The sequence below is a fragment of the Vombatus ursinus genome, unplaced genomic scaffold, assembly GCF_900497805.2.
Source record: "Vombatus ursinus unplaced genomic scaffold, bare-nosed wombat genome assembly UNPS02010284.1, whole genome shotgun sequence".
Classification (NCBI taxonomy): Eukaryota; Metazoa; Chordata; class Mammalia; order Diprotodontia; family Vombatidae; genus Vombatus; species Vombatus ursinus.
The window spans coordinates 63,668-91,113 of record NW_020950062.1 but is presented as its reverse complement, the minus strand read 5'-3'; the positions used below and the strand labels follow the sequence as shown (position 1 = coordinate 91,113).

Genomic DNA, 27,446 nt, shown 5'->3' with positions numbered 1-27,446 from the left:
AAGCCTTAAAGAGCCATATAAAAGCTAGCTATAATTATTATCCACACCTCTCCCATTTTGTACTTATGAAGTCCTTTTTGGAGGACTGGAGGGAGGCTGCCCATTCAGTTGTTAGTTACACCTCTAAGCTTTATGGGACCGCTAGGTGGCGCCATAGTGCACAGAGTGCCTGGCCTGGAGTCAGGAAGACTCCTCTTCTGAGCTCAAATCTGGCCTCAGACACTTACTAGCTGTGCGACCCTGGGCAAGTCACTTAACCATGTTTCCTACAGTTTCCTCACCTGTAAAACGAAGAGAAGGAAATGGCAAATCACTCCAATATCTTTGCCAAGGAATCCTAAATGGGGTCACGAAGAGTTGGGCATGACTAAACAACAAACAAGAAAAAGCTTTATGTCCTCTGCCAATGTGATGAGAGCATCATCTATGCCTTGTATAAAAATGTTAAAAAGCACAGGGATTGAAGGATCCTAGATTTAGAGCTAGAAAAGTCCTTGGAGGTCATTTAGTCTATCCCTCTCATTTGGTAGAAGGGGAAACTGAGCTCGGTATTAAATGACAGAACTCAGGTTTCAACCTTAGGTCTCCTGGCTCCAAATCTAACATTCTTTTCCTCCACCCAGATAGTATTCATATCCACAATCTTCTGTTTGGCTTTCTCCTTTGAATCCCCAGAGCCTAACACAACACACAGTAGGCACTTAATAAGTAATAATAGCTGGCATTTATGTAGTTAATTTTAAGGCTTGCAAAGCATTTTGCATATCCCATCTCATCCGATCCTCACAACAAGCATCAACCTGTGAGGTAGATGCTGTAATTAGAGAAGAAACTGAGGCAGAGAGGGGTTAAATAAAAGTACCTTGCCCAGGATCACAGGGCTTCCTTTAAGTCCCAACTAAAATCCCACCTCCTACAAGAAGCCTTCCTTCTCAACCCCTCTAAATTCCAGTGCCTTCCCTCTTTTATTTCTTATTTATCCTATAAATAGCTAAGTATGAATTAAGGGGTGATACAGTGACCAAGAAAGTCAGTATAATGCATCTTAAGCTTCATTTAGACAGATAAAGTGTTCAGAGTTTGCTTTGTATATATTTGTTTGCATAGTCTTCCCCATTAGATTGTAAGTTCTTCCTTGAGGACAAGGACTGTCTTTTGCCTCTTTTTGCGTCTCAGTGCTTGTAGTGCACGGCACATAGTAGGTGCTTAATAAATGTTTGCTGATAAAGTGAGCTGTTCAGCATCACATTGCTAGTGTTTGTGCTATTGTTATCTCCATTTTACAGATAAGGAAACTTAGGCTGTGGTTACAGGGTCACGCTGTCACAGAGTGTCTGAGACCACATTTGAACTCATCTTTCTTCTTGACTTCAAACCCTGCCCTCTAAAGCTGGACCCACCATTGCCTGATGGATGCTACAAGCCTTTTTGCTACCAGCAGGCCCCGCCTCCCTGGGGGCCCTGGAGGCCGCGCCCTGGCTCGCGTCTAGGTGCGGGTCGTGCTCGCGTCCCCGCCCCACAGGTAAGGAGGAAGCAGGAGGCCCTGAGGGAGGCTTATGAGGCGTAGGTGAAGAGGACGCGACCCTTCACAACTTTCCCGCCCCGCCCCTTCTTCCCCCTCCCCCTTGCCGCCGCAGGCGGAAGTGACGTGTGGTCGTAGGCCGCTTCCGGCAGGTCGAAACTAGGAAGAAACTTGGAACCGTCGCGACGTACGCGCCCCTACGCCCCCCTCACCCTTTCCTTGTCCCACAGGGTGGCCAAGGTCTCGGTCCCCTCGGCCCCGGGAGCCCGAGGCATGGAGCGGCCTTGCCCTGCGGCGCTGTGAGCCGCGGAGCCTCCCTCAGGCAACCCCGGCCAGGCCGTGAGGAGGACGAGGAGGGAGGCGCCGCCGCCTCGCGCCCGTCCGCCTGTCAGCCCGTCGGCGCCCGGCACCATGAACATCGACGTGGAGTTCCACATCCGCCACAACTACCCCTGGAGCAAGCTGCCGGCCAACGTCCGACAGGTGAGGCGGCCGGAACCGGCCGGGGCGGGAGGAGGAGGGGGCGCCTTGGGCAGAGCGAGCCCCGAGCGTCGGGGTCCGGAGTCTGCGTGGCTCTCCGGGCTCCGCCGTCCAGTCCATTCCCTGTGCCTGATCGGAGTGACCCTCCTCTCCCTCGCTTCCCCGAGTCCCCGTTCCCTGAGAAGACGTCGTCAGGTAGGCGCGCTCCCAGAATTGGGTTTTCGGACGGTTTGGGCTGGGATGCCACCCCAACCCCCTGTTCTGAGGCCAGCATTTCAGTGCTATGTAAATAGCAGTCTGTGGCTTGCATAATAAATGCATTAAGCATTTATTGTACGCTTGCCGTGTTTCAGGCACTAAGTCCCGGGGATGGGTGAAAACAGTCCCCCTCCCCAAGGAGTTCACAGTTTAATAATGGGGGAGAAAACGTGCGAGCAACCTTATGTACAAACAAAACACATAAAGGGTAAATTGGGGGAATCCGAGGGAAAACATTAGAGTTAAAGGGGAGGGCTTGTGCAGGAAAGGTCAGCAGGTGTGTCATGTGAAGCACCGTGTTGAGAAGAGATGCTTCTGATTAGGAAAACCATCCAGCCAGGGGAATAATTACATGCATGGCGTTTCCCCTTAATCTCAGGAATATCAGAAGTTGGCTTTTCTCCTGAAGAGGTTGTGCTTGCCCTGCACCTGAAAAGGTGATAGGTTTTCTATTGTCAGATTTGTGTAACCTGGCATAAAAGTGATGGTGGAATATTGGAGTGTGTGAAATGAAAAAGCCCGTGGAAATTTCATGTCTGGTCTGATTGGTTGTCTGTTAACATAATCTGTTATGTTAAACCCCTTGGGTTGACACTCCTTTTAAGTGTTTGTCACTAAATATAGTATAGGATATAGGATCATCTATTTAGGGAGATATATGTATATTTACATATACATGCATATATATCATAGATCTATAGCTCTGAATGGACTTCACGGTCAATCTAGTTCATAGCCTTCATTTTACGAGAAACTGAAGCCAAGAGAGGTGAAGTACCTTGCCCAAGGATTCACAGATAGTGTTAGAAATCGACTTGAACCCAGGTCTTTGACTCTATAGTTGGTCCTCTTTCCTCCATATGAACTTCTGGGAGAACCACCAGTTATTTTATTCCTATTTCTCTTCTCTGTGATGGAGGGAAGATGAATGTTGAATATGTGTTACTTTGAACATGAATAATGGTGGCAAAATTGAGTGCTTAATTTAGATTGGAAAAAAAGGTGGAATTGCATATGCTTTTTTGTAAGAAAGGCTTTAAAGCAATTGGTAAAATTTAAACTGAATCTAAATTTAGCCACATAGAGAAAATGTTGCAAAATCCTCCTGCACAAATTTCTTAGATGAAATTGTGGAGCTACACGGTAGCATCTTTAACATTTTACCAATACAGTAGAGCTGTCAGTAATTTAAATTACTGGGAAAGGGACTAATGATGATTTTTCATACATTACTGTAGTACTTTGAAGAATTTAATTATGTGAAGAAAACACTATTCACCAATATGAGATAAACTATTAAAATTTGTTTTAAAACCAATTTTATAATGTTATTTGGTCCATTTTTTTAAGACTTTAAAAACTATATATAGTTGAAAGGAGGGGAAGAGATCATCATTATAGGATTCTTATTTCAGTTATTTCATTTTAAATTTTGTCTAAAACACATCATGAAATTGAGGGAAAATTCAGGATAAAACATTTGTATTTGTGTGTAGGTAGATTAACTTTAGTCTGTTTTTAAGGTTTTAAACATGAGGTCTGCATCGATGAAACAAAGTCCAACAGTTACATTCTTGATCTTAATTTTTAAATAGAGGCAGTATATTATGATGGAAGGAAGACCAGCCCATGTTTCAGTGGACCTTGTTTCAGTGGTTTAGATATCACCTTTGACTGACTACCTGCCACCTGTGTGACCTTGGGCAAGTCACTTAACCTCCTTGGGCCTCAGTTTCCCTGTTAGTAAAATGAGGTGTGTGGAGTAGATGTCCTCTGAGATCTCTTTCAGCTCTAAAGTTATGATTCTAAGTATAGTTTTAAAAGTTTATCTGAGCCTAACCACCACAATCTGAAGCACCCCAATCATTTGTAACTGTTAGCCCATTTCCTTTAAGTCTTTTGCCCTTCTTAGTTTCTTAGTGCTGCCAACCAGCATTTTTTACTTCTCTACTAAAGTAATATTTCTTTACCTTCTCCACTCTGCCTCTGGAACTCCCTAACTCCAGCCCTAGTATCATCAGTTTTTTTTACATAGGGTTGGGAGGGAGTATCCCTAGAAAATCTTTGATAAACATGGATATTTCCATATAAAAAGAAGTCCAGAAAAAGATTTTACATGAAACTGTTAATCTATTTACTTACATCTTTAAAATATACATACATGTATATATGTATACATACATGCATATATATGCACATATATATATATATTTATATGATATGGCAGTATAGCATTGCCCTGCTTGTTTATGTCCCTTTCTGAATTTCCTTCTCTCTATTTTAAAAATGCTTCATTGATACTCATTTCTTTTTTCTTTTTTTAATCACTATTACTACCCCTCCCCACACACATTTGACTAATTGTTAATATAATTTTGAACTTTATGTATTTATTAGCTGATCAGGATCCTTTAGCCACTTAATGGCCAGCACAATAGCAAGCACACTTATACATTTTATTAAGCATTATTTCTAATGTAAGCAACAGCAGTGTCTTTTTTATTATGAAAAGTATGTTTTATATTTTCCTTAAAAATTTTTGTTGCTATCTTTTGTTTTTATGGTACTTACATTTATTAATATATCCTATCTCCTATTTCCAGAGACCCATATTTTATAACAAAGGATAAAAAAGGAGAAAGACAGTTATGCCAAAGCTAAAGAACACATCAACCAAGTGTGACATATGCTATGTTCCATATTATACCCCTCTTTACCGGCATCTACTACCTTGTTCTTTGCTACTAAAAATACTTTGGTATATATAAACTTTAGCTTCATTATCTGTAAGGAAGGAAGGGAGGTCAAGCTTGGCCGTTACAATTTCACAGCTTTCAGTTGTGATTATTTTGTTTTTGTTCTTTCTGCTTATCATCACATATGTCATTTTAAGTCCTTGCTTTTTGGTAATTTTCATTTCTTACAGTGTAGTAATATTCTATTAAATTTGTGTGCCACCATTTATTTAGCTATTATGCACTTTATGGGCCATTTACTCTCTGATTCCTTGTTTCTATAAAAAACATTGCTACAAATATTTTGGTCTGTCTGGAACTTTTCTTTTTTTAAATCACTGACCTTCTTTCTTGGGGTATATGCCCATCAGTGGGGTCACTGGGTTAAATGATATGGACATTTTCACCACATTCTAAGCATAATTCTAAATTGGTTGAACCAATTCACAGTATATTAACATATTTGTTTCTCTCTTTTTACAACCCTTTTACTGACTATTCTATCTTTTGATATTTTTGCTAGTTCCTATGTGTGAGGTGAAATAGTTTGTATATTCTACTTCAGAGTTTCCAAGAATGAAATATTTGGAAAGGTGGATAGAGAGCATTGATAGTTTTAGCTTTATCTCTGTCTTTTTATATCTATATACACATAAATATATGCAGGAGTAAATTATGTAATTATTTCTGAAGGGATTTAATTTTATGAGAGAACAAGAATTAGTTCTTGGAAGATACTAAGATTTTAGCAGCAACATCTTGTCCCTGGGACTAGAGGCAATCCTTTTTAAAGTCTTAGCACAGAATCATGGATTGATTTTTCTTAAATCTCTATAACATCTGCTTATATCCTTGGTTACATATGATGAATGCTATAGTTGTTCCCTTGTAACAAGTTTTGCTGATGAATAATCTTTTAAAAACAACATAACTAATGGAATAAGGTGTATGTAGTTTGCTGTATGTAGTATATATATGTATATCTTGGCAAGGCTTTGCCTGATGGTTTACTTGTAAAAGAAACTGTACTACTCTAGGTATGAGGATGAAAAGATTGGTTGCCCCAATGTTCCTTTTCTAAAATTCCACTTAATATTACATGAATGCCCACAAAATCAAATGTGACTCAAAGTGTTAGTCCCATCTTCTCTCTTCCCTTATGATGATTAACTTTGGCAGTAACAGGTAAGGCCAGGTTCCTTGGCATTTGAAAAGGCAAACAGATTAAGCACAAGAAATGATACCTACTAAAATGTTCAAACATATATATATATACGTGTGTGTGTATATATATATATATATTCTGCTCTGAGCACATGGATTCATCCTATAGTGTGCTGATGATACCTTATACAGCAGTTAGAAAGCAGGCTGTAGTCACAACAAAAGCTTATGAGTGTGCCCCAAATATTTATTGATTGACATTAGTTAGGCAATGTTATTGGTTCTTTGTTTTAATGAAAACTAAACTTTTGGATTTAAAATATACTGAAGGTACACTTAGTAACAGTTTTTGACTCATTTTTAAAAATATGTATTTGACTCTACCTGAATCCTGAAAGTATGCCAGCATTTGGCATACTGTGTCATTAATGTTATAATTATTTGTGTATGTATCATCCTCTCAACTAGATTGTAAACTTCTTGTAGATAGAGAATGGAATCTTACTTTCTGTGTATCCCTCAAAGAAATAGCTCCCATAAAAACTTAAGTACGATTGTCTCAAATTACAATTTTATTTGTTTTAAGTTTATATCATATTTTTTCACTAGTCAGGTCAAGTCAGCAAGCATTGACTAGGTGTCTGCTATGAACAACACTATGCTAAGCATTGGGGAATACAAAGAAAGGCAAAAAAATAGTCCTTACTCTCAAGGAGCTCACAAGCTAATGGAGTAGACAACATGGAAACAGTTATGTACAGTCAAGCTATGTACAGGATAAATTGGAGATAATCTCAGAAGGAAGGCACTAAGATTAAGGAGGACTGGGAAGGCTGCTTTTAGAAGATGGGACTTTACCTGAGATTTGAAGGAAGCCCGGAGGTGAAGATGAAGAAGGAGAGCATTTCAGACATGAGGAACAGCCAGTGAAAACGTATGGTTTTGGGGTTAAGAAACGTCAAGGAAGCCAGTGTCACTGAATTGAATAGTGTGCAGGAGTGTGTAAGGTGTAAAAAGACTTGAAAGGTAGGAAGGGACCAGAGTATGAAGGGCTTTAAAAGCCTGAGGATTTTATATTTGGTTATAGAGGTGATAGGGAGCCACTGGAGTTTATTGAGTAGGGAATGACATGGTCGGACTTATACTTTAAGAAGATCACTTTGACAGGTGAGTGGAGGATGGATTGTAGTGGAGAGAGATATAAGGCAAGAAAATGAACTGGCAGGAAATAACCCAGGCATGAGGTAATGAGGGCCCGTATATGAGAGATATTCTGAAGGTAGAAATGACAGGACGTGGCCATTGACTGGATATGGGTAGTAAGAATGAGGAGTAAAGGATGACACTTAGATTTTGAACCTAGGTGACTAGGATGGTCATACTCTCAATATTAATGGGAAAATTAGGAAGAAGGAAGTGGTTTTTGGGGAAAGATAATGATTCAGTTTTGGACATGGTGTGTTTAAGTTGTTTATGAGACATCCAGTTGGAGATGTCCTGAGAGAGGATAGGACAAGATGAAGACATCTGAGAATTATCTGCATAGAGACGATAAGTTAATCCATGGGAACTGATGAAATCACCAAACAAAATAGTATTGAGGTAATAGAGAGGAGAGCCAGAACAGAGCCTTGGGGACCATGTGCCATTAGTAGACACTAACTAGTGGGTACTGGGATTAAGAAGGAACAGTCAGGTAAAAAACCAGGAAAGAACAGTGTCATAAAGACTTAGAAGAAAGTATCAAGGAGAAGGGGCTGATTGATAGTGTCATAGACTGCAGAGAGGTCAAGAAGGATGATGACTGGGCAATTAAGAGATCATTGGTAACTTGAATGATGAAGTTGGAGGCCACACTGCAGAGAATTCAGAAGAGAATGAAAGGAAAGGAAATGGAGGAACTGATTATAAATGGCTTTCCCAAGGTGTTTAGTCAAGAAAGAGTGGAGAAATATAGCACTACTACTATATGTTTTTGTTTCTCTTCAACAAGAACTTAGGATTTTACATTTTTTTGGACAGAGATAAATAATGCCTTGGAAGGCTACAAAAGCAGATACCCTGGTTTAGAAGATACATCAGCAGTATAAACAGTCCAGATGTCAGACAAGGCCTGTATACTGTGACCAGAGCATTATCATGTTGGCCAGGTCTTGATAAACAATGAGCACTAGATTGCTTTGGAAGTAATTTAGTTGGGGACATTTCATCTATTTTAATTCCGTCTTTCTTCCAAACTATATTAAGACATTCCATTTTACCCACTTCTGCATGTTTATATTATACTGTTCAGGAATATGATTAATTCTATATGATAGAAAAATTACCTTGGAAGGATATTGGGTAGACTGGAGTAGGGTGTCAGGCAGTCAGGAAATATTGAGCACCTACTATATGACAAGCACTATGCTAAGTGCTGGAGATACAAAGGCAAAAGATGGGAGATAACATGCAAACAAGTATGTACAGACAAAATATAGACAGGATAAATTGTAAATAAATTAGTAGAGGAAAGGCACTAGAATTAAAGGGGATCAAGTAAGATTTCCTGTAGAAGGTGAGATTTTTGCTGGGATTTGGAGGAAGGTATGAGGCAGAGATGAGGGAGAACATTCCAAGTATGGAAGTGTGCGGGTGAAAATGCCCGAGTGAAAATGCCCAAGAGTAATCCTGACTTTGCAGCTGATTGGATTTGAGTTTGTAGAAGAGGAAAATGATACCAAGGTTTCTAGTCTGGATGATTGGCATTCATAAAGTTTAGAGGTAGAATAGAACCTAAGGTGAAATTCTTTTTTTCTTTTTTCAATAATATTTTTTCTCCAGTTACATGTAAAGACAATTTTTAACTTTCATTTAAAAAAAATGTTAAGTTCCAAATTCTCTCTCCCTTCTTCACCTCCCCTCTTCCTGACAGAGTAAGCAATATGATATAGGTTATACATGTTCAATCATGCAAAATATATTACCATATTAATCATATTGTGAAAGAAGACACAGACTCAAAGGAAAAAATGGGGTGAATTTCTAAAACAGCCTTTTCTAAGTTTCTTCTCTCTGTCTTCCACCCAATCATATTTCTACTTAACATGAGAAAGAGGCGGCAATATAAATTTATGTTGCTCATCTTTGGTCTTCATTTCAGAGTTCTATCCGTCGAAATCCCCAGTGGGTTCCAAAAGAAACAACAGTTCGTCTGAGTGCTTTGAATGGAATCCAACCATAGTGTCTCCAGATACACAAAGAAACTTCTTGCTATTTCTATAACTCATTCACCAACAATTCACTTGCAATTGAATAGACTATGACTCCAGTTTATGTGCCTCACTTAAACCAAATCTCTGTGTTTCTAAGAAATGAGAAATGTGGTGAGAGAATAGAATTAACATTGTGTCCTTTAAAAAAACAATTGCTTCCAACAGAAGAAAGCATAGAAGAACTAAGAAGTACTTAGTGTTTAGAATTGGACAGTTGGGTAGAAGAGGCATGACATACCTAAAGAGGTATGGGAGGCGAGATATGGAATAGGCAATGTAGTCGAAAAAAGTCTAGTCAAGGGAATATGTGAAATAGGAAAAAGTCAGCAGCATTTGTTGAATTATTTTGTTAAGAAAATGAAGGCAAGAAGAGTGTCTGGGTATATAACATTTCAGGAACAATACAATTCTAAAGGTACTCAGAGATAGATTTTTTTTCAAGGTATCTCAGAGAAGGGAACATTCCAGAAGAATAGAAAAGAGCATCAGTTGTGCTTTTACTAAACAAACACAAAAAGGCAATCCTTATGCTTGTTGTCATACCTGGAGAGTATTTTTGATGAAAATAAAAGAAAAGATAGGCTTTTGTTTCCCCTTCCATCCCTCTAAAAAGCAAACCATATCTTTCTTACAGTTTGATACAGCATTGTAAGAATTAAAGATCCTGCCATGTTTATGTTTTTTTTTTTTAAGAAAGCATTTGATGTAGTGGAACAAAATTCAGCTTTGAAGGCTCTCAGAAGAGGATTCTCACAAATGTATTAAGTTTATAAAAGACAGATGTGACTAGCAATCAAGTAAGTAAGCATTTATTAAGTGTTTACTATGTGCCAGGCACAGTGCTAATTACTGGGAATACAAATACAAGCGGAAAGACAGTTCTTGCCCTCAAGGAGCTTATATTCTAATGAGGAAGGACATGGTAGAGAAATTCTAGAGTCAGGAGTGGAGCCTGGAGAGTTATGAAGACATGGCTGATCTGGATACTTTCCTTGAAATGGAAAATCTGGGAGAAACTAGCTAATCAAGGGGTAGAGCATACTTCTGGTATGAGAAGTCCAGGGGTGAGGAGGCTTCTGTGGCATGGTATCGAAAGTCCAGAGAATCATAAGTGGAGCCTGGAAAGGCAGTAATGTATATATTCAGGAAGAACAGGTTTGTGGTGAAAGCGTAAATCTTGTTTTGAACATGTTAAACTTTAGGTATCAGTGAGTTGACATCTTTTGGAGATGTTTCCTGGGGAGTAGGAATACAGGTTTAGAGCTCAGACAAATTAGGGCCAGAGATAGATATTGGTGACATTGGAAGTCTTGGAAAATGACAATGTAAAAGCTGGAGGAGGTGTTACTGAAGGAAAAGTTAGAGAAGCAGGCCTTCGTCACCTCGTGCCTAGACTGTTACAATAGCCTACTGGTTTGTCTCCCTGCCAAAGATCCCTCTACTCCAGGCCATTTTCTACTCAGATGTCAGTGATTTTTCTAAAGCGTGAGTCTGACCATGTCAACCTTTCTCCCCTCTCCCTCACTCAGTTAATATCATTAGCTCCCTAGTGTCCCCAGAATCAAATATAAAGTCATCTGTTTAGCATTCAAAGTCCTTTTTTCATAACCTCCTCCTGGCCTCCTTGACATTCCTCACACAAGATACTCCATTTATCAACTCTTGGCATTTTCACTGGCTTTCTCTCATGACTGAAATGCTGTCCCTCCTCATCTTTGCCTTCTGACTTCCTGGGTTCCTTCCAGGCCCAGCTAAAATCCCACATTCTGGGGGAAGCCTTTCCTGATCCCCTGTATTTCTGATGCCTTCTCACTGTTGATTATCACCAATTTATCTTGTCTGTATCTTGCATGTTGTCTCCCTCCATTAGACTGTGAGCTCCTTGAGAGCAAGACACTTTTTTTGCCTTTCTTTGTGTCACTAGTGCTCAGTACGATGACTGGCACATAGTAGGTACTTAGTAAATGTTTATTGACTGACTATTGAAAACTAAGAAAATATATTATCTGGGAATCCAAGGTAAAAATGTGTATCAGAAGGAAGGAGTAATCCATGATGTCAGAAGTCAAGGAGCTGGTTAAGTACTCAGAAAGATGGATTTTTTTCAATTAGGAGGCCATTGGTGAGTGACTGACTTTTAATAGGTCAGTTTTAGTAATTCGGTAGGAAAATAAGGTAGATTGTAGGAAGCTGAGATTAAAAAAAAAAAAACCAAACCAAAAACCCACTCAGAACTTTGTAGCATGGAAATTAATATGCATGTATGTACATTTGCATTATGCCATATGATCTTATCAATTTTTAAAAAAGATTAACTCACCATGCAGTACATTAATGATATAATGAGAATAGTGAGGATATCCTACTCTTTCAATAAGCTTGGCAAAGTGTGTGTGGGAAGAGGGGAGAGGAGGAGAGAGAGGAAAAGAGAAGGGAGGAATAGAGAGAGGTGAAGAGAGAGTCAGTCAGAGTGGAGAGAATGGAATCAAGGGGACAGATAGATTTGCTTTGGCAAGAGGAGAGTCTTCTTTTGAAACTGGGCAGAAGGAAAGGAAGAGAATTTGAGTGAAGACACAGAAGTATTGAAGTATGGATGCAAGAAATTTGAAGGAGTGCAGAACAGTTGGTGCCTCCGTCAAATTGAAGGGTAAGATTGACCATGATAATGTGTGAGTTATTAGTAGAGTTTGGGACTTGGGCTGTATGAACTAAAACTTGGGAACTTATGTTTGTTCTTTGGCAATATACTGCTTCCCCTGCCCTCCAGCTCCCTCCAGACTATTTATTACTAGTTCTTAGTCCAAAGCAAATTGTTGATCCTTTTTATAGGTGCATATCCATGATTACCTTAACTGAACTAAAGATAAAATTAAAAATTATATTTTGTATTATATATGTATATACATAAAGACTTTTTCATATTAAGTCAAATTAGTAGGAGATTAGTTCTTTTAAAATAAAAGCAAATTCTCTGTTAAATATACTATTCTTACCATCAGACTGTCTGCTTGTTTATTCTAAGCCACTGTATTTTAGGTGAATATTAAAATGAGATACTTTGGATATTTCTAGTAAACAAACCTTGAAATATAAGACAGAACTGTCTTAATACTGTATTATATGTTTTAGAAGATAGTGTTCTAGGAAGGTGTTTTCTCTCTCCGTGTGTGTGTGTGTGTGTGTGTGTGTGTGTGTGTGTGTGTGTGTGTGTTAAAAGTTGGCAGCTGAGTGGTACACCAGATAGAGCGCTGGGTCTGGAGTCAAGAAGACTTGAATTAGCATCCAACCGCAGATACTTACTAGCTGTGTGACCCTGGACAAGTCGTTAACTCTGTTTACCTCAGTTTTCTCATCTGTAAAATGAACTAGAGAAAAAAAGGCAAACCACCAAAGTATCTTTGCCAAGAAAACCTCAAATGAGGTCACAGAGAGTCAGACATGACTGAAACGATTGAATAATAGCGACAAAAAGTCTTCTTTATTTCTAGTGTTAGAAGTTAAATGAGATAAAATGAAATTAGATATGAATTTTGAGAAGTTTAAATTTGCATACTCATATTTTTGAAAATACTTTAAATTTGTATCATTATTTTCTAGGGTCTTGGAAATTCACAGAGAGAATATGAAAAGCAAGTTGTGCTCTATAGTATCAGAAATCAGTTACGATACAGAAGTAACTTAGGTAAGTAGATATTTTGTTGTTCAGATGCATAGTACTGATACTGATTTTTAATTTGAATCAATTTTCCACAGTTTTTCAGTGTGTACTTTATGTTACAGGCAGCATGAGGTAGTTGATAGAAAGCCAGCCTAACTATTGGGAAGACCTGATTTCAGAACTATTTCTGACCCTGGACGAGTTATTTTCTGTGCCCCAAGCAACTCTTTCAGACCATGTGGTTGCTGTGCTGATCTGCACTGGTAGAGGGAATTTCTCTCCCAGAAGTTACTAAACCAGTGAAATCATAGTTCCAGATTAAAAAAACAAACCAAAACCTCACTGAAAACTTTGCATCATGGAAATTAATAGACACACACACACACACACACACACATATTTGCATTGTCCCATATAAGCTTATCAATTAAAAAAAGTAACTCAAATGTAGTACATTAATGGCTACCATATTTTCTTTGTGATTTCACTGAAAATTACAGTAGAACACTGTTTAGGTTACTAGTAATGACTTAATCTCTCAATTCAAATCTTTCCCTCTTTGTTTTGTAGGTCAGGAGTACACGAATTTTTATTATTTTTACCTTCTAGATGACAGTTATTACCTTAGTAACTGTTTCAGATATATAACTTTAATGACAAGTACTTTTTATAATAACTAGAAACAGTGTTTAGATATTATATTCATAATGTTCCTAGTTTCTTGTGGTTTTTCTTATATTTACTTTAAATCCTGAAATGATAGATTTATCATTTTATTTTATTATTGGCTATTTTCTTCTCTCTAAATTTTTTAATGGTTGTTTCAGGCATGGCATTTCAGAGTTAACTTGCTTTTAAAAGTATCCTGTCAGGGTCTGAAGGCCGCATAAATTAAAAAACCCAGGCTATTACTTACTTGTTTCTGCTCTAAGTTGGCATTTAGTTTAGCTATCTTTCAGTTTTCTGCTGGTTTAAATGTAGCAGCTTTTGCAAGAAAAAAAATGGCATTAATTAATATTATACAACACATCTAATGCAGCCTTGCCTTATTTAGCTTTTTGGAGTCATGTCCTATCAAATTACTCTTCTGAGCCTAGATAAAATAAAGTCTTATTCCAAAGTTCAGTGACTTCAGGTACAGAAAAACTTTGTTATTTTAGTTATTTTTTCTGAAGAATTGTTTCTTGTAGTATCATGAAAATTCCTTTGGTTTTCTTAGATGAAAAGGGAAAACATTTCTCCATTATTTCTGTCTCTGCAATTTTGTTTTCTCATTTGGTTCCTCCCATTTTTTCTAGTTTTCTGTTTTATTCTTTTATTGTTTGAATTTTATTTTCTATTATTGATGTGCAGATTTAAATAATAAGAAGCACCAACAGTGAAGAATTACTGATTTGTTTTACTTCTTTTAACCAGTTAAGCATATCAAGAAGGATGAACGCAAATACTATGAGGAATTGTTAAAATACAGTCGAGAACATCTCATGTTGTACCCCTACCATTTATCAGATATTATGGTAAAGGGCTTGAGGATAACACCATTTTCTTATTATACTGGAATTATGGAGGTGAGTTTCAGCGTTGTAGTTATAATTAAGAATGGATAAACTCTTATATAGGAAAGACTTCTTGTCAACCACAAGTCAAAGACAGAATTGTGGATGATGCTAGTCTTTGCACATGTGTGCACATGCACACTTATGCCTCTTTTGTGCCATTGTAATTATTTGTTAATCAGTTAAACAAAATGAGTTGTAAGATTTTTTTTTTGCTTCTAAAATTGAGTGTTTTAAACTGTAATTTCTTAATATTTGAGGTTCTTAGTAATTTTTAAATGTTAAGGTTAATGAACCTTAATAAAGTAGATAACTATCTAATTGCTGACTATGTACATGGTTTAAATAACCCAATACATTGCACTAAATCAATGGAAGAATAAAGAAACATGCTTTTTGGGGTCTTCATTCTTAATCCTTTGTCTTAATAATTGCTATTTGATAGTACCTTTGGACCAAAGAAACTTTAGATCAGTTATCCCAAACCAGCCCAATTCTATTTTTTCCATTGCAGAATGTTCACTAAACTATTGGCTCCTTTGGTTTGTAGCTACTATATAGGAAATGGGTCTTACTTCCACATTTATCCAGGTAACTAAATAATGGGGAAACTTTTTATAGTTGGCTGATTTAGGATGTTGATATCAACCCATTTTTGACTTACACATAAAAGAACAGAGAACATTGAAGGACTCAGTTCTTGGCTAACATCTGTTAACCCCTGTTCTCTGGTCTGCTGCTGACTGGTGTACTGGGCTTTTCATTAGAGGGGCCATTGTTTAATTTTCTCTTATGGAAGAACTCTAGATTTGGATGTATGATAATTGAAGGGGCTGGGGTCTTGAGCTTAATTTTTTGCTAGTTATTTCATCTACTGTCTCCACAGAGCAGAGGAAATATAACTGTTTGGAACTCATAAAATGGGAGAAAGTCACATTTCTTTTTTTTTTTCTTTTTTTCTTTTTTTAGGCAATTGGGGTTAAGTGACTTGCCCAGGGTCACATAGCTAGTGAGTGTCAAGTGTTTGGTCTGAGGCCGGATTTGAACTCAGGTTCTTCTGACTTCAGGGCCAGTGCTCTATCCACTGCGCCACCTAGCTGCCCCAAGTCACATTTCTTAATATTTTGAATTGGGACTGGGTGTCATATGCTATAGATTACTAAACTATGATGTTACACTTGTAACAATTTTTTTGTACCATAACCAAAAATAATGTACATTAAAAATCATGTTATTTGCCTAAGCAAAGTTACCTGAAAATCTTTATAGAATATATTGTTTTCTTTTTAAAAGGACATAATGAACAGTGAAAAAAGCTATGATTCATTGCCCAATTTTACTGCTGCTGACTGTGAGTATTATTCATTCAATTATGTTCAACAAAGTAATGCACCGATGTATGTATCTTTTATGACACTATCTTGAATTACTTTATTTGTTTAATTTGAAACATTGTAGACCAGTTGGCGGTATTGATTTTTCATAATAATAGGATATGTGTGAATTGTATTAATTGGTTCCTTTGAGGTTCGGTACTTCATCTAATCACCAAAGAAAAAGAGAAATTAGACTGGATGAAAGGGGAAATAATTATTTATTTCTAGAAGGAATCTGCTTTTTTCTGGAAGTTTGAATGGCATTAGTGAGACCATTAGATTGGGTTGTTTATTTATGTGTTTTTTAAAAATCTAATTTTGATGTATTGTCAGGATATAGTGTAACTCTCTTGATTTCTTTTTTCTAAGAGTGTGATAGCTATCAAGTAGTGATACATTTATCTATATATTTCTATATCTAGATATGTCTATATCACATAAAATATATTATGTTCTTGGGAGTTCTGTAAGTGTATAACATGCTGATTCTGTTTTACCTGTACAAATAGACTCATCTTCCAAGAACATTTTATTTGAGCTTAGTGTCCCTTTTAATATTTAGTGAATTTAGAGTAGTTTGAGAATCAGCCAAAAGAATGATCTCCAGAATAAGTAAAAAGCCATTTTGGGATTAGCGTTTCTTATTTTATCAGTGTTTCATTTAATCTAGGAAACGTTTTTTATGACCCTATGAGGTTCTAGGCATTGTGCCTAGTTGTTGGGGAACCCCTAAATTTCTAGTGCTATAGAGTGACATGAGAAATTCTTTAACAATTAGCTGAAAGAACAGTATATAAATGGGTTAAGTGCTGATAATTTAGAAATTGAATAGATGTGATTCTTTATTTAAATATTTTGCTTTAAATTTCTAACTGTTAAATAAATGAGGTGAAATAATTGTGTTGTGTATTGAATGAGGGTCTTTTTAAAAAAATTTGACTAATACATTTGCAAGGAGAAGCGACTATCTGTGTTTTGGATAGACTTTCCATCTACTGACACAAAAACAAAATATAAGCAAGGTTTTTCTTTTTTTTTAAAAAGGACATATAATCAGTGAGAAAAACTATGATTCATTTTGTAATAACATATAATTAATCCAGTTTCTGTTGTTATGGTTTTACTAATATAATTTAAAAGTAAAACTACATTTTCATTAAGGGGGAATGTTGAAATAAGTCCATTTAGAAAAAAATATGTATATAAAATGAAACTTAACATTGGATTTCAGATTCTTTCTTAATTATTTTAAAAAGGCATGGTAATTCTTGTTTTTTTAAGAATACAAATAAAAATTAAGATATTGTTTACTGTTTCTAGGGAAAACTTTTTACCTAAGTTCAAAAGCACACAAAGTAAAATATTAGATTTTGTCTGAAGGGAGAGATAATTTATAAAACTGGTTTCCATTGGTCGAGAATCTGAAAATATCATTTATATATGCTTTGTATCAAAAAAAGTCACTCCCTAAAGAAGATTCACAAATCTAGACAAACATGGTAAAGATAAATAGAGGATTAGAAGGAGGCAGAGGATTTTAGGTAACAGAATCAAAAGGATTTTCCTCAGGAGTCATTTAGTCGAACCCATACCTACCCAATAATCTTTCTTACGACATTGCCAGAAAGTGGTCGTCCAGCTTCTCCTTGAAAATCTCCAATAGTGAGAAGTCTTTTCTCCTAAAGCAGCTCATTCGAGTCCTAATTGTTTGGATTTCCCTCCATGTATCGCTCTAAATCTGTCTTGTCAGAGATAGTCGATTGTTTCCTGTATGGGTTGGACTGTGTGGTCACTGAGGTCCCTTCTGACTTTTAAATTCTGTGATTCTGCTTCTCCAGTTGTACCTTGTTCTGTACCGTGGGGCCAGAACAAGTGTAGACCTTTCAGATATTTTAAGAAAGCAATTGTGCCCCCTGTATGTGTTTTCTGAGGTGAATATCCCCTATTCCCTCAGTTGATTCATAGAACACGGACTCCATACCTATCCAGTCCCCACACCATCCTAGTTGCGTTTCTCTGGAAGCATTAGTCTTTGTGAAATGTTTTGTGAAATCTTAGTCTCCCATCAGATACTGTGTTTAGTTCTTCAATTCAGCAAACATTATTAATTTTCTACTATGTTTAAAGGAGTGTGTTAGGTGTTAGGAATATAGATAGAAATAGGTCTTGTCTACAAGGAGTTCACATTATATTAGAGGGTTACACACAATCAGTCAATCAGTAAACATTAAGTGCCTGCTATGTGCCAGGCTCTGCTAAGTGCAGTATATACAAATTATTCTTGCATGCATTTTTACATGTCTAAGTATATATAATGTCTAGAGATAAATAAATGCAAGATTCTTGGTTATCATGTGTTATAAATACCTATTTGTCTACATGCCATAGTTATCTACAAAACCTTAAGTGCCATGAGAACAGGGACTTTTTTACCTGAACTTTTTGTGCCTGGCACAATTCACTATATTCAAGTAAGTACTTAATAAATGACTACTGAATTGAATTGAAGACCTAAACACAAATCCGTACTGTAGGTGAACAACAGCACTAACATTATATTGTACTAATAACGCTAGAATTCAGTTTAACAAATAATTACCAAATGCCTGTTCTGTGCCAGGCAGTGCTAAGAACTTAGGCATTAAAGACAAAAACAAAACCATCCCTGCCCTCAAAGAGTTTCAGTCTTCTCAGAGGAAGCATGAAGACTAGTAAGTAAATGCAAAGTAAATACAAAATAAATGGAGTAATTTTTGGGAAGAGGTAGAATATTAACAACTGGGGCAATCCAGAAAGACCTTGTATAAGAGGTAGCATTTAAGCTGAGCCATGAAAGGAAAGTGTAATTCTAAAGACAGATGAAGAGAGAGCATTACAGGCAGTGGACAGAGGACAGTCTGTGCAAGGGCCTGGAGGTGGGAGGTGGAATATCAGAGATGTGGCATAGTAAGTAGGCCAGTTTCATAGAAATATTGAGTCCATGTGGGGGAGACTTCTTTATTATGGAATTGAAATGGTCAGATCTGTGCTTTTAGTACATCAAACTGGGGAATGGATTGTAGAAGAGAGAGGCAAGAAGCAGATCAATTAGGCAACTGTTGCAGTTGTTGAAGTGAGAGGTGATGAGTGTTTGAATTAGTGTGGAAGCTGTGTAAATTGAGAGATGTGCTAGAGATGTGACTTTGAATTGACAAGACTTGGCAACTGATTTGATAGGGGAAGACTCAGGTAAAGGTGAGTAAATAGTCAAGGATGATGCTGAAGTTTGGTGAACTTGGATGACTAGAAGGATGGTGGTGCCCTGAATACAAAAGGGGAATTTAGAATAAGGGAACACTAGTAATATTAATAGTAGTATGATTTCATTACATTATATTTTAAGTAGGTATTAGTAGGCTAACGTTTAAAACATTTTAATGGGAAATCTGTGATATGTCCTGAGAAGGAAATGTGACAGTTTAAGAAATATTTCAAAGGCAGCTTTGTTGATGTGCCTGGTATGTGGCAATAAGGGAATATGTGCTCTGCTTTGAAACTCTTGCTCTGGATGATTGTGGTGTTTTGGGAATTAAGTGCTCGAGACTGCAGTGTAGGCAGGTGTGCCATCTCTCCATGATGAGAAATGGAACACAGTAATTGGGAATGTTTCTCTTTCTCTGGAATTCTACCCTGACTAGGACTGGGAGTAGGGTCATTTCTCTTCTTTATCTTGGCAGCAGCTGTATGTCTCTCTCCCTCCCCCCTTTATCCCACATAGTCACTGCCATCAAGTTCCCATGCTAGTCCAAGCTAGTGTGAATCAGCTTTTCATCTAAAATGTAAATGAATTTCCTTATTTTTGTACTTACTCTCTGAGATATGAATGCAAAAAAGGAATTAGTCATCCACAAATGAGGAAAACTTTTAATCCTTGGCAATAGAAAAGAAAGCAGTGACAAATAGGACTTCAAAAAGAAAAGAAAGGGCTTGTATAGGGAACTTATTAGACTGGTAAATTGAGGGAATGCTACGGGAAGGCTTTATCCCGATTCCAGAAAAGCATTTTACAGTCTCTCATTCTGTCATTATACCCCAGATGGAGAGATGAAGGATAGATGATATCAAGTTAATTCAACTTAATTAGATTTGTAAATGATTGAATGACTGGACTCGAAGAGTAGGTATTAATGGGTCAGTTTCAACCTGGAGAAAGCTTTCTGGTGGAGCACCCCAGGAATCTGTCTCTTGACTCTATAATGTTCAGCATTTTTATTAGTGAGTTGGGCAAAGATAATATGCTTATATTGCAGATAACACAAAACTAGACTTGGGTGGTTAGCAGATTGGATGATATCCAAATGATACCCAAAATATCCAAAATGATCTTAACAGATGAATAGACCAAATTACAGTGATAGACCAAACCTAAAAAGATGAAATATAACAGCGGTAAATGTAAAGTCATAATGTGGGTCCAAAAAATCAACTTCATAAGTACAAGATGGGAGAATGGCTAGGCATTTCTTCGTGTGAAAAGATATGGGGAATTTATTAGTTTACAGTTTCAAGATGAGTTAGCAGTATAATATGACAACCCAAAAAGCTAATTTGATATTAGGCTATATTAAGAGAGGCATAATGTCCTGAAGTAAGGTTCTGCTCTATTCTTATCTTGATCAGACTACATCTAGAGTATTGTGGTCAGTCTTGGATTTCACAGTATAGGCAGGACATTGATAAGTTAGACTCAGAGGTGGGGAACCTGTGGCCTTGAGGTCACATGTTGCCCCATAGGTCCTCAAGTGTGGCCCTTTGACTGAATCCAAACTTTGCAGAACAAATCCCTTTAATAAAAGGTAAAACTTGGACTCAGTCAAAAGGCCTCACCCAGGGACCCAGAAGGCCATATGTGGCCTTGAGGCCACAGGTTCACCACTCCTAAGCTAGACTATGTCTGGAGAAGGACTGCCGAGATAGTGAATGGATTGGAATTCCTCTCCTATGGGAACTAATTGAAAAAGCTCGTGATGTTTATCTTGAAGAGAGACTGTGGCTGGATTTATAGTTCTGAATCATCTGCATAGAGGTGATAATTAAACCCATGGGAGCTGATGAGGTCACCAGGAAAGAAAATTTAGAGGAAAAAGGCCTAGAGAAGAGTCTTAGGGAGAGCACCCACAGTTAGGGGCATGATCTGGGTGGTAATCCAACAAAGAATACTGAGAAAAAAATAGGATGAGAGAGTATCTAGGAAGGGAGGTGATTAACAGTGGAATTGTGTATGTGTGTGAAATATGATGATGATGATGATTATTATTCAGGTTGTAATTTTCTGGGGAAGATAGAGCCAGATGCTAAACACAATGAGAAAGGAGGAAGAAGGACTTGAGGATTAGAAGATCACCCATAATCTGGATAGACATAAATTTAGATTGTGAATCTAAAAGGGAGGAGAGGTTCCTGAGTGATGGTGTTTCTGGAATTGCCAGTGAGGTATACTGTTTTCTGGCTACCCTTCCAGTACAAGTGTGTCCAGAGGTGTGGGTGAAGGTGCAGTACAGCCAATGGTAGAGAAGAGGGTTAGGGATTTAGTGTAACTGGGGTGGCGTGGAGCCAGGTCTCAGTGATTGCTACAAAGGGAAGGAGCATGAGAGAAAGGTCTGGGAAGAAAGGAAATTTGTTCACTATGGAATGACGGTTCCAGAGGGCACAATGAAAGAGATTAGAGGTGGTTGTGGGCTTAAGTTTGAGGAAGATAGGGGTAAAAGAATAGAAAGTGAGCGTTGGGGATGGTTTTCTCCTAGGTAGCCAGACATTGCTTCACCCAGAGATAGGGCCAGAGAAACCTCTGGTGTGAAATTGTTAGCTAAAGGGGTCATAGTGAGTGATAGATAAAAAGTAAAGCTAATAATGTCAAGGTTATTGTTGCCAGCCAAGGGCGACGGGTGTAAGACTTTAGTGACTCTTGCTTGCTTTCCTGGAGTTGGAGTGGGGGGTAGGAAGTAGGTGGTGTTGCATCAGATTCCTCCCTTGCTTGGTTAGTTGTCCATCTTCTTGTTCTTCTTTTGGGGTGGTTGGGGGAGGGGCAGCGTGGGGTCAGTAGGTTAGTGGTAGTAGTATAGCTGGGTCCCACGAACTCCCTTTAAAACATACCTGGCTTTTCTTATAAGGTAGCCCATTCTACTTTTGGCTAGTTCTGATTGTTAGCAGATTTTCCTTATATGAGTCATAAATTTGCCACTTTGTTCTAGTTTTGCCTTTGGGGACGAAACAGAATAAATGTAAATCTTCTAAGTGCCAACCCTTCAGGTATCTATCCTGTCTGTCATGTCTCCCCTCAATCTTCTTTTTCTTTCCTCTAAAACTAAACATTCCTAGTCTTCAGTTGATCCTTATATAGCATTCCCTTACTACCCACTCTCCTCTGGACATTTTCCAGCTTATCTTTGCCCTATCTAAGATGTGGTTACTATAACTGAACACAGCACTGAGCTTCACATGTGATCTGAATATGCTTATCTTTTAGTTCAGTTCAGCAAACTTTTATTAAACAACCACTATATGCAAGGCACTTTAATAAGTGATGAGAATATGAAGATAAACACAATGCTTTGCTCTCAAGGACCTTGTGATATTCTGAGGAAAATAATGACAGTTCCATTAGTCTGGGACACAGAAGAGATGCAGAAAAAAGTGCTGTCAGAAAACTTGAAGCTGCAGAGCTTTTAGCTGGAAATCAAGCAAGGGTTCATGGAAGAAGAACTCCCTCCCTTTCCCCCTCCCCAAGATGATGTGCATTCTGATATAGGCTCTACATATACATTCATATTAGACATTTTCTCATTAGTCATATTGTAAAGAAGTATTAGAACCAATGGGAGGAACCATGAGAAAGAGGAAACAAAACAAAACAACAAAAGAAGAAGAGAGATCAAATAGAATGCTTCAGTCTACATTCGACTCCATAGTTCTTTCTCTGGATGTGGATAGCGTTTTCCATCATGAGTGTTTTGGAGTTGTCTTAGATCCTTGCATTGCTCAAAAGAGCCAAGTCTATGAAAATTAGTTATCGCGTAATGTGTCTGTTACTGTGTACAGTGTTCTCCTGGTTCTGCTCACTTTACTCTGCATCAGTTCATATAAGTCTTTCCAGGTTTTTCTGAAGTCCCCCTGCTCATCATTTCTTGTAGCACAACAGTATTCCATTACATTCATATACCACAACTTATTCAGCCATTCCCCAATTGATGGTTGGATAAGTTCACAACTCCACCAACAATGCACTAGTGTTCCAAGTTTCCCACATCTTCTCCAACGTTTATAATTTTCCTGTTTTGTCATGTTAGCCAGTCTGATAGGTGTGATGTGGTACCTCAGAGTTGTTTTGATTTGCGTTTCTCTAATCAGTAGTGATTTAGCTGCTCATCATTTCTTATAGCATAGTAGTACAGAATAATGTTTTTAAATGCATAAAATAAAAGGCATAAGATTTTCAGAGGAAACCAACTATAATGAAATAAAAATATAACTTTTGATCCAAGTCCACAGACACCCTTCCCCCCCTAAAAAATCAGTGCACAGACCCCTTTAGGGTCCGTGGGCCCCAAGGTAAGAACTCCTACTTTAGATGGAGATAAATGGAATAGTGAGGAAGTGTAAGCAACAAGTGAACATTACTTGTTTTCAAAAGTTTAGCAGTGAAGGGAGAGATAAGAATGAAAATTTGAGGGTCTCCTGGTTGAGGGGAAGAATTTTATTTGTTTTTAGGATAGGGGAGATGAGTAGTTTTTTTGTCAGTGGGAAAAGGTTCAGGATAGGAAGAGCAGAGACTGAAGATGAAAAGAATAGGGAGTATTTGATGCAGCAAGGTCCTTGGGGGGGGAGGGGGGCAGGGATAGAATCAAGACAGAGGTACTTTCCATAGAAATATTCTTAACACCTTGTGGTTACTTTTTCTAGTATTAGAAGGGATTTTAAGGTCAACTAGTCTGTTGCTCTCATTTTGCTGTGATTAGAATGAACTCTCTAAAAGATTAGATTTGCCCAAGATTTAACAGATAATTAATGATAGACCCAAGAGCAGAACCCAGGTCACCTAGAACCCAGGTTACTTTATTCCCAACTTAATAAAATGATGATGATGATGATGATGATGATTGTGATGATTGTGATTATCACAGACAAAACTTTTCCCCACAGTTAGCATGGTCTGTTGGACAAGTAAACACACTGACTATGCCATTTCTTAGGAAGGAGACACAGGAGGGCTTCTAGCACCTCTCTCAGCAGCAGGTTTGCTTTTGATCCAGTCAGATAGGAAGACAAGAATGGAGTCATAATAAGGGGTTAAATAAGCTTACTTTATTCCAGTCTAGTATTCTCAAAGGGAGTTTGCTGATAATGGGAGCTCCAACTACTACAGCATTCCCTAACAATTCTTCTCGAAGGGGCCAGTGTGAAGGGGGGGGGCAACTACTCCTTGTCTTGATGGGGTCAATCGAGATCAGCACAACTTGCGCACTCCTCTAAATCCCCTCAAGCCTCAGTGGGGGCCTGTTGAGGCAAACACACAGATTCCCCCTTCCAAGCCTTGATGGGGGCCGATCAAGGCATGCACAGCATTCAGCCTGCACATTCACTCCTTTGGGGGTCCCCAGTCATTGACCAGTGCCCACTTGCTTTATAGGGCAACAGACAAAGAAGGCATATTGCCAGCAATAGCCTCATAATTTTACATCACTTCACCCCTATATCTACCGCAACTGTGCAGTAGAAACTGTTTTGAACCATCATCGTGAGAACTCATATCTAACATCTGGGAGGTAGAGATTGTTATGGCTATGGATCCTGGGAAGAAAACCCACTTTACACACACTAAGATTCACGTTCCTTACATGGTCCAACAAAAATTTATGAACGGTATTTTTTAGTAGACATCACTGTACCAAATACTCATAATCTCCAAGCTACAAGGAATGGAAAATTTTCAAAATATAGAGATCTAGTGGAAGAAATCAAGACGAAATAGGAATGAAATGAGGTACATGTTATCCCCATCTTCCTGTCTCCTATTAGAGTTGTCCCAAAGATGCTTTCAGTGAACCCAAAGATGAATTTATATATCCTAATACCTTTATTCAGTTACAAGAGATGGTTATTTTGTCCACTTGTGTAATAGGTCATGGAACAAAAACTGTGAAAGAATAATAGCAGACCAGTGGCTTGTTTCATATCTCTCTGAATTCCATTGTAAAAGATGAGAACGAGATGAATCATGATGATAATTATAAGTGATAACTTATATTTATATGGCACTTTAGGATTTACCAAACCCTTTATCTTGTGTGATCCTCACAATAACTCTTGAGGTAGGTAGTGTGAGTATTATTATCCCTATTTTACAGATGAGGAAACTGAGGCTCAGAGAGGTTAAGTGACTTGTCCAAGTTCACACAACTATTTCAACTGCACCATGAAGTACTGTTAGTATTAGGAGAGTGCTATACTTCAGGTACGTAGGCTTTCACAGACTGGCCTGGGACCTAACCTCTGTTTTTATAGGCAAATGAATTCCAAGTTCTAGACAACTGGCTTAAACTAAAACCCCATTCAAAAGTTGGAGGTTTTCTTTGAAAGCTGTAATTTTTCTCTCTTACTTCTCTTGAAATTAAGAGATTTTCTGCTTTTTAAATTTTATCTCATTCAGAGAAATATTCAGTAATCACAGCTTGTTGTTATGGTTGTTATGAAATATCTTTAATTCTTCACTTCAAAGTATTTCTTGCTAATTATTCTTGATTTTAGGACTTAATATTCAACTAAGTTTTCAAGGAACAATAAAAGCTGAGAATAAGTTAGTAAGAATCATTTAAAGTATATATTAATATTAAAAGTATACAAGGAATGTATAATTCAAAGTTTTTTTGTTTCAGGTCTAAGGCTTCTTGGCATAGGAAGAAATCAATATATTGACCTTATGAATCAGTGTAGGTCATCAAAAGTAAGTTTTTTTTCTTTTTTTCTGTCCAAGAACCACTCTCTTACCAAACAATTCTGTTTAATATGGGTATTTTTGTAGTGGTAGGATCATAGATTGCAGTTTCTTTTATCAAATTAAAGTCTTTCAAAATATATGTTTATGCAAAAAATCTAATTTATTCCCTGCAACTAATTTCTTACACGTTAGTGTGCTGAAAAACAAGATTTTACGTAGAAATGTTTAAATAAGAAAGTGTTTGGATATTTGCATTTTTTTATTTCTTAATTTATCTCTTCTCCCCATTCTTAATATTAACTACATTGAAGAAGTGACTATACCTTTTCAAACAGTTTTTACCTAAATTTGTATGTATTCACTTAAATTTTTTGAATTGGAATGGATCAGTAGGAGTTAGTGAGAACCCTAGGAGATGAATGCATTTTCCTTTTCAAAATACTTGTGATATACACAACCCAAACATACTTGCATGCATATGTGCATACCTGCATACATGGATACATAAATAATTCTGAATACCTCCCTGCCCCTGACTTATGATTTTATCCACATAGGGTAATCCTGATTTAGAAACTCTTTCCACTCAAGCCACTTGGGGTTGGATGTCTCTTCTTAATGAGTTTGTCTTTGCGTACTGAAGCAGCTGGCCCATGGCCAGATAGCTGTTATGTATTAGTGCTGAGACTGGAACCCAGGGCTTCTTGCCACTAAATTTGGCCCTCTATCCACTTCATGTTGTCTATCCAGAGTACTTATTGTACCTTTTAAAGCATATTTTGAAATCAATGTTTATTCAGCCTCTAGTGTTCTCTTAAAGGAAGAATAAGATATTTTCTTTTGGCGTAAGGGAAAGTCATAATTTTTTGGAGGACTATACATGTTAAATGTTATCTCAAATGGACTGTGCCACTGCAGAAATTTTTCAGAAGGAAAACTGCTCGTGATCTTCTGCCTGTGAAGCCTGTGGAAATTACTATAGAGGCATGGTGGGTGGTTCAGGCTGGTTACATCACAGAAGATGATATAAAGGTAATTTTAGATATTTATTTTATTCTGAGTTCCCTATAGAATTTTTGGTTAGATTAGTTTTGAATTTGCTACAAAAATATATTTCTATACTTTGTTATAATTTTAATACTTCAAAAAAATTTCAAACACTTCTTTTTCTAAAAATCAATTAATTTATTTTTAGTTTTCAACATTCACTTTTATGAGATATTGAGTTCTAAAATTTTCTCCTTCCCTTCCCTCCTCCCTCCCCCAGATTGCCTGAAATCTGACATAGGCTATACATGTACAATTAAATTCCACATATTTCCACATTAGTCATGTTGTCAGAACAAAAGGGAAAACCATGAGAAAGAAAAAAAAAGAGAAAATAGTATGCTTCGATCTGTAAATAGACTCCATAGTTTTTTTTCTGGATGAAACACTTTATTCTTAATAGATGGTCTTCCTGGGGTGCCA

At 37.5% G+C, this 27,446-nt stretch overlaps 1 protein-coding gene across 3 annotated transcripts in view; it reads left to right on the top strand.

Annotated features, from left to right (window-relative positions):
- Nucleotides 1-1,902: 1,902 nt before the first annotated feature.
- FAM91A1 (family with sequence similarity 91 member A1) overlaps nucleotides 1,903-27,446 on the top strand; it is a 59,472-nt gene continuing 33,928 nt past the window's right edge. Inside the window, exons 1-6 of one of the 3 annotated variants that reach the window (XM_027854006.1) lie at nucleotides 1,903-2,005; nucleotides 13,011-13,095; nucleotides 14,488-14,639; nucleotides 15,921-15,978; nucleotides 25,915-25,982; nucleotides 26,895-27,008. In XM_027854006.1, coding sequence (XP_027709807.1) covers nucleotides 1,934-2,005; nucleotides 13,011-13,095; nucleotides 14,488-14,639; nucleotides 15,921-15,978; nucleotides 25,915-25,982; nucleotides 26,895-27,008 — 549 coding nt within the window. In that variant the 5' untranslated portion in view covers nucleotides 1,903-1,933. Of the gene's footprint in view, nucleotides 2,006-11,700; nucleotides 12,061-13,010; nucleotides 13,096-14,487; nucleotides 14,640-15,141; nucleotides 15,219-15,920; nucleotides 15,979-25,914; nucleotides 25,983-26,894; nucleotides 27,009-27,446 lie in introns of those variants that run through there. The other 2 variants (XM_027854007.1, XM_027854008.1) reach the window with 2 other exon arrangements.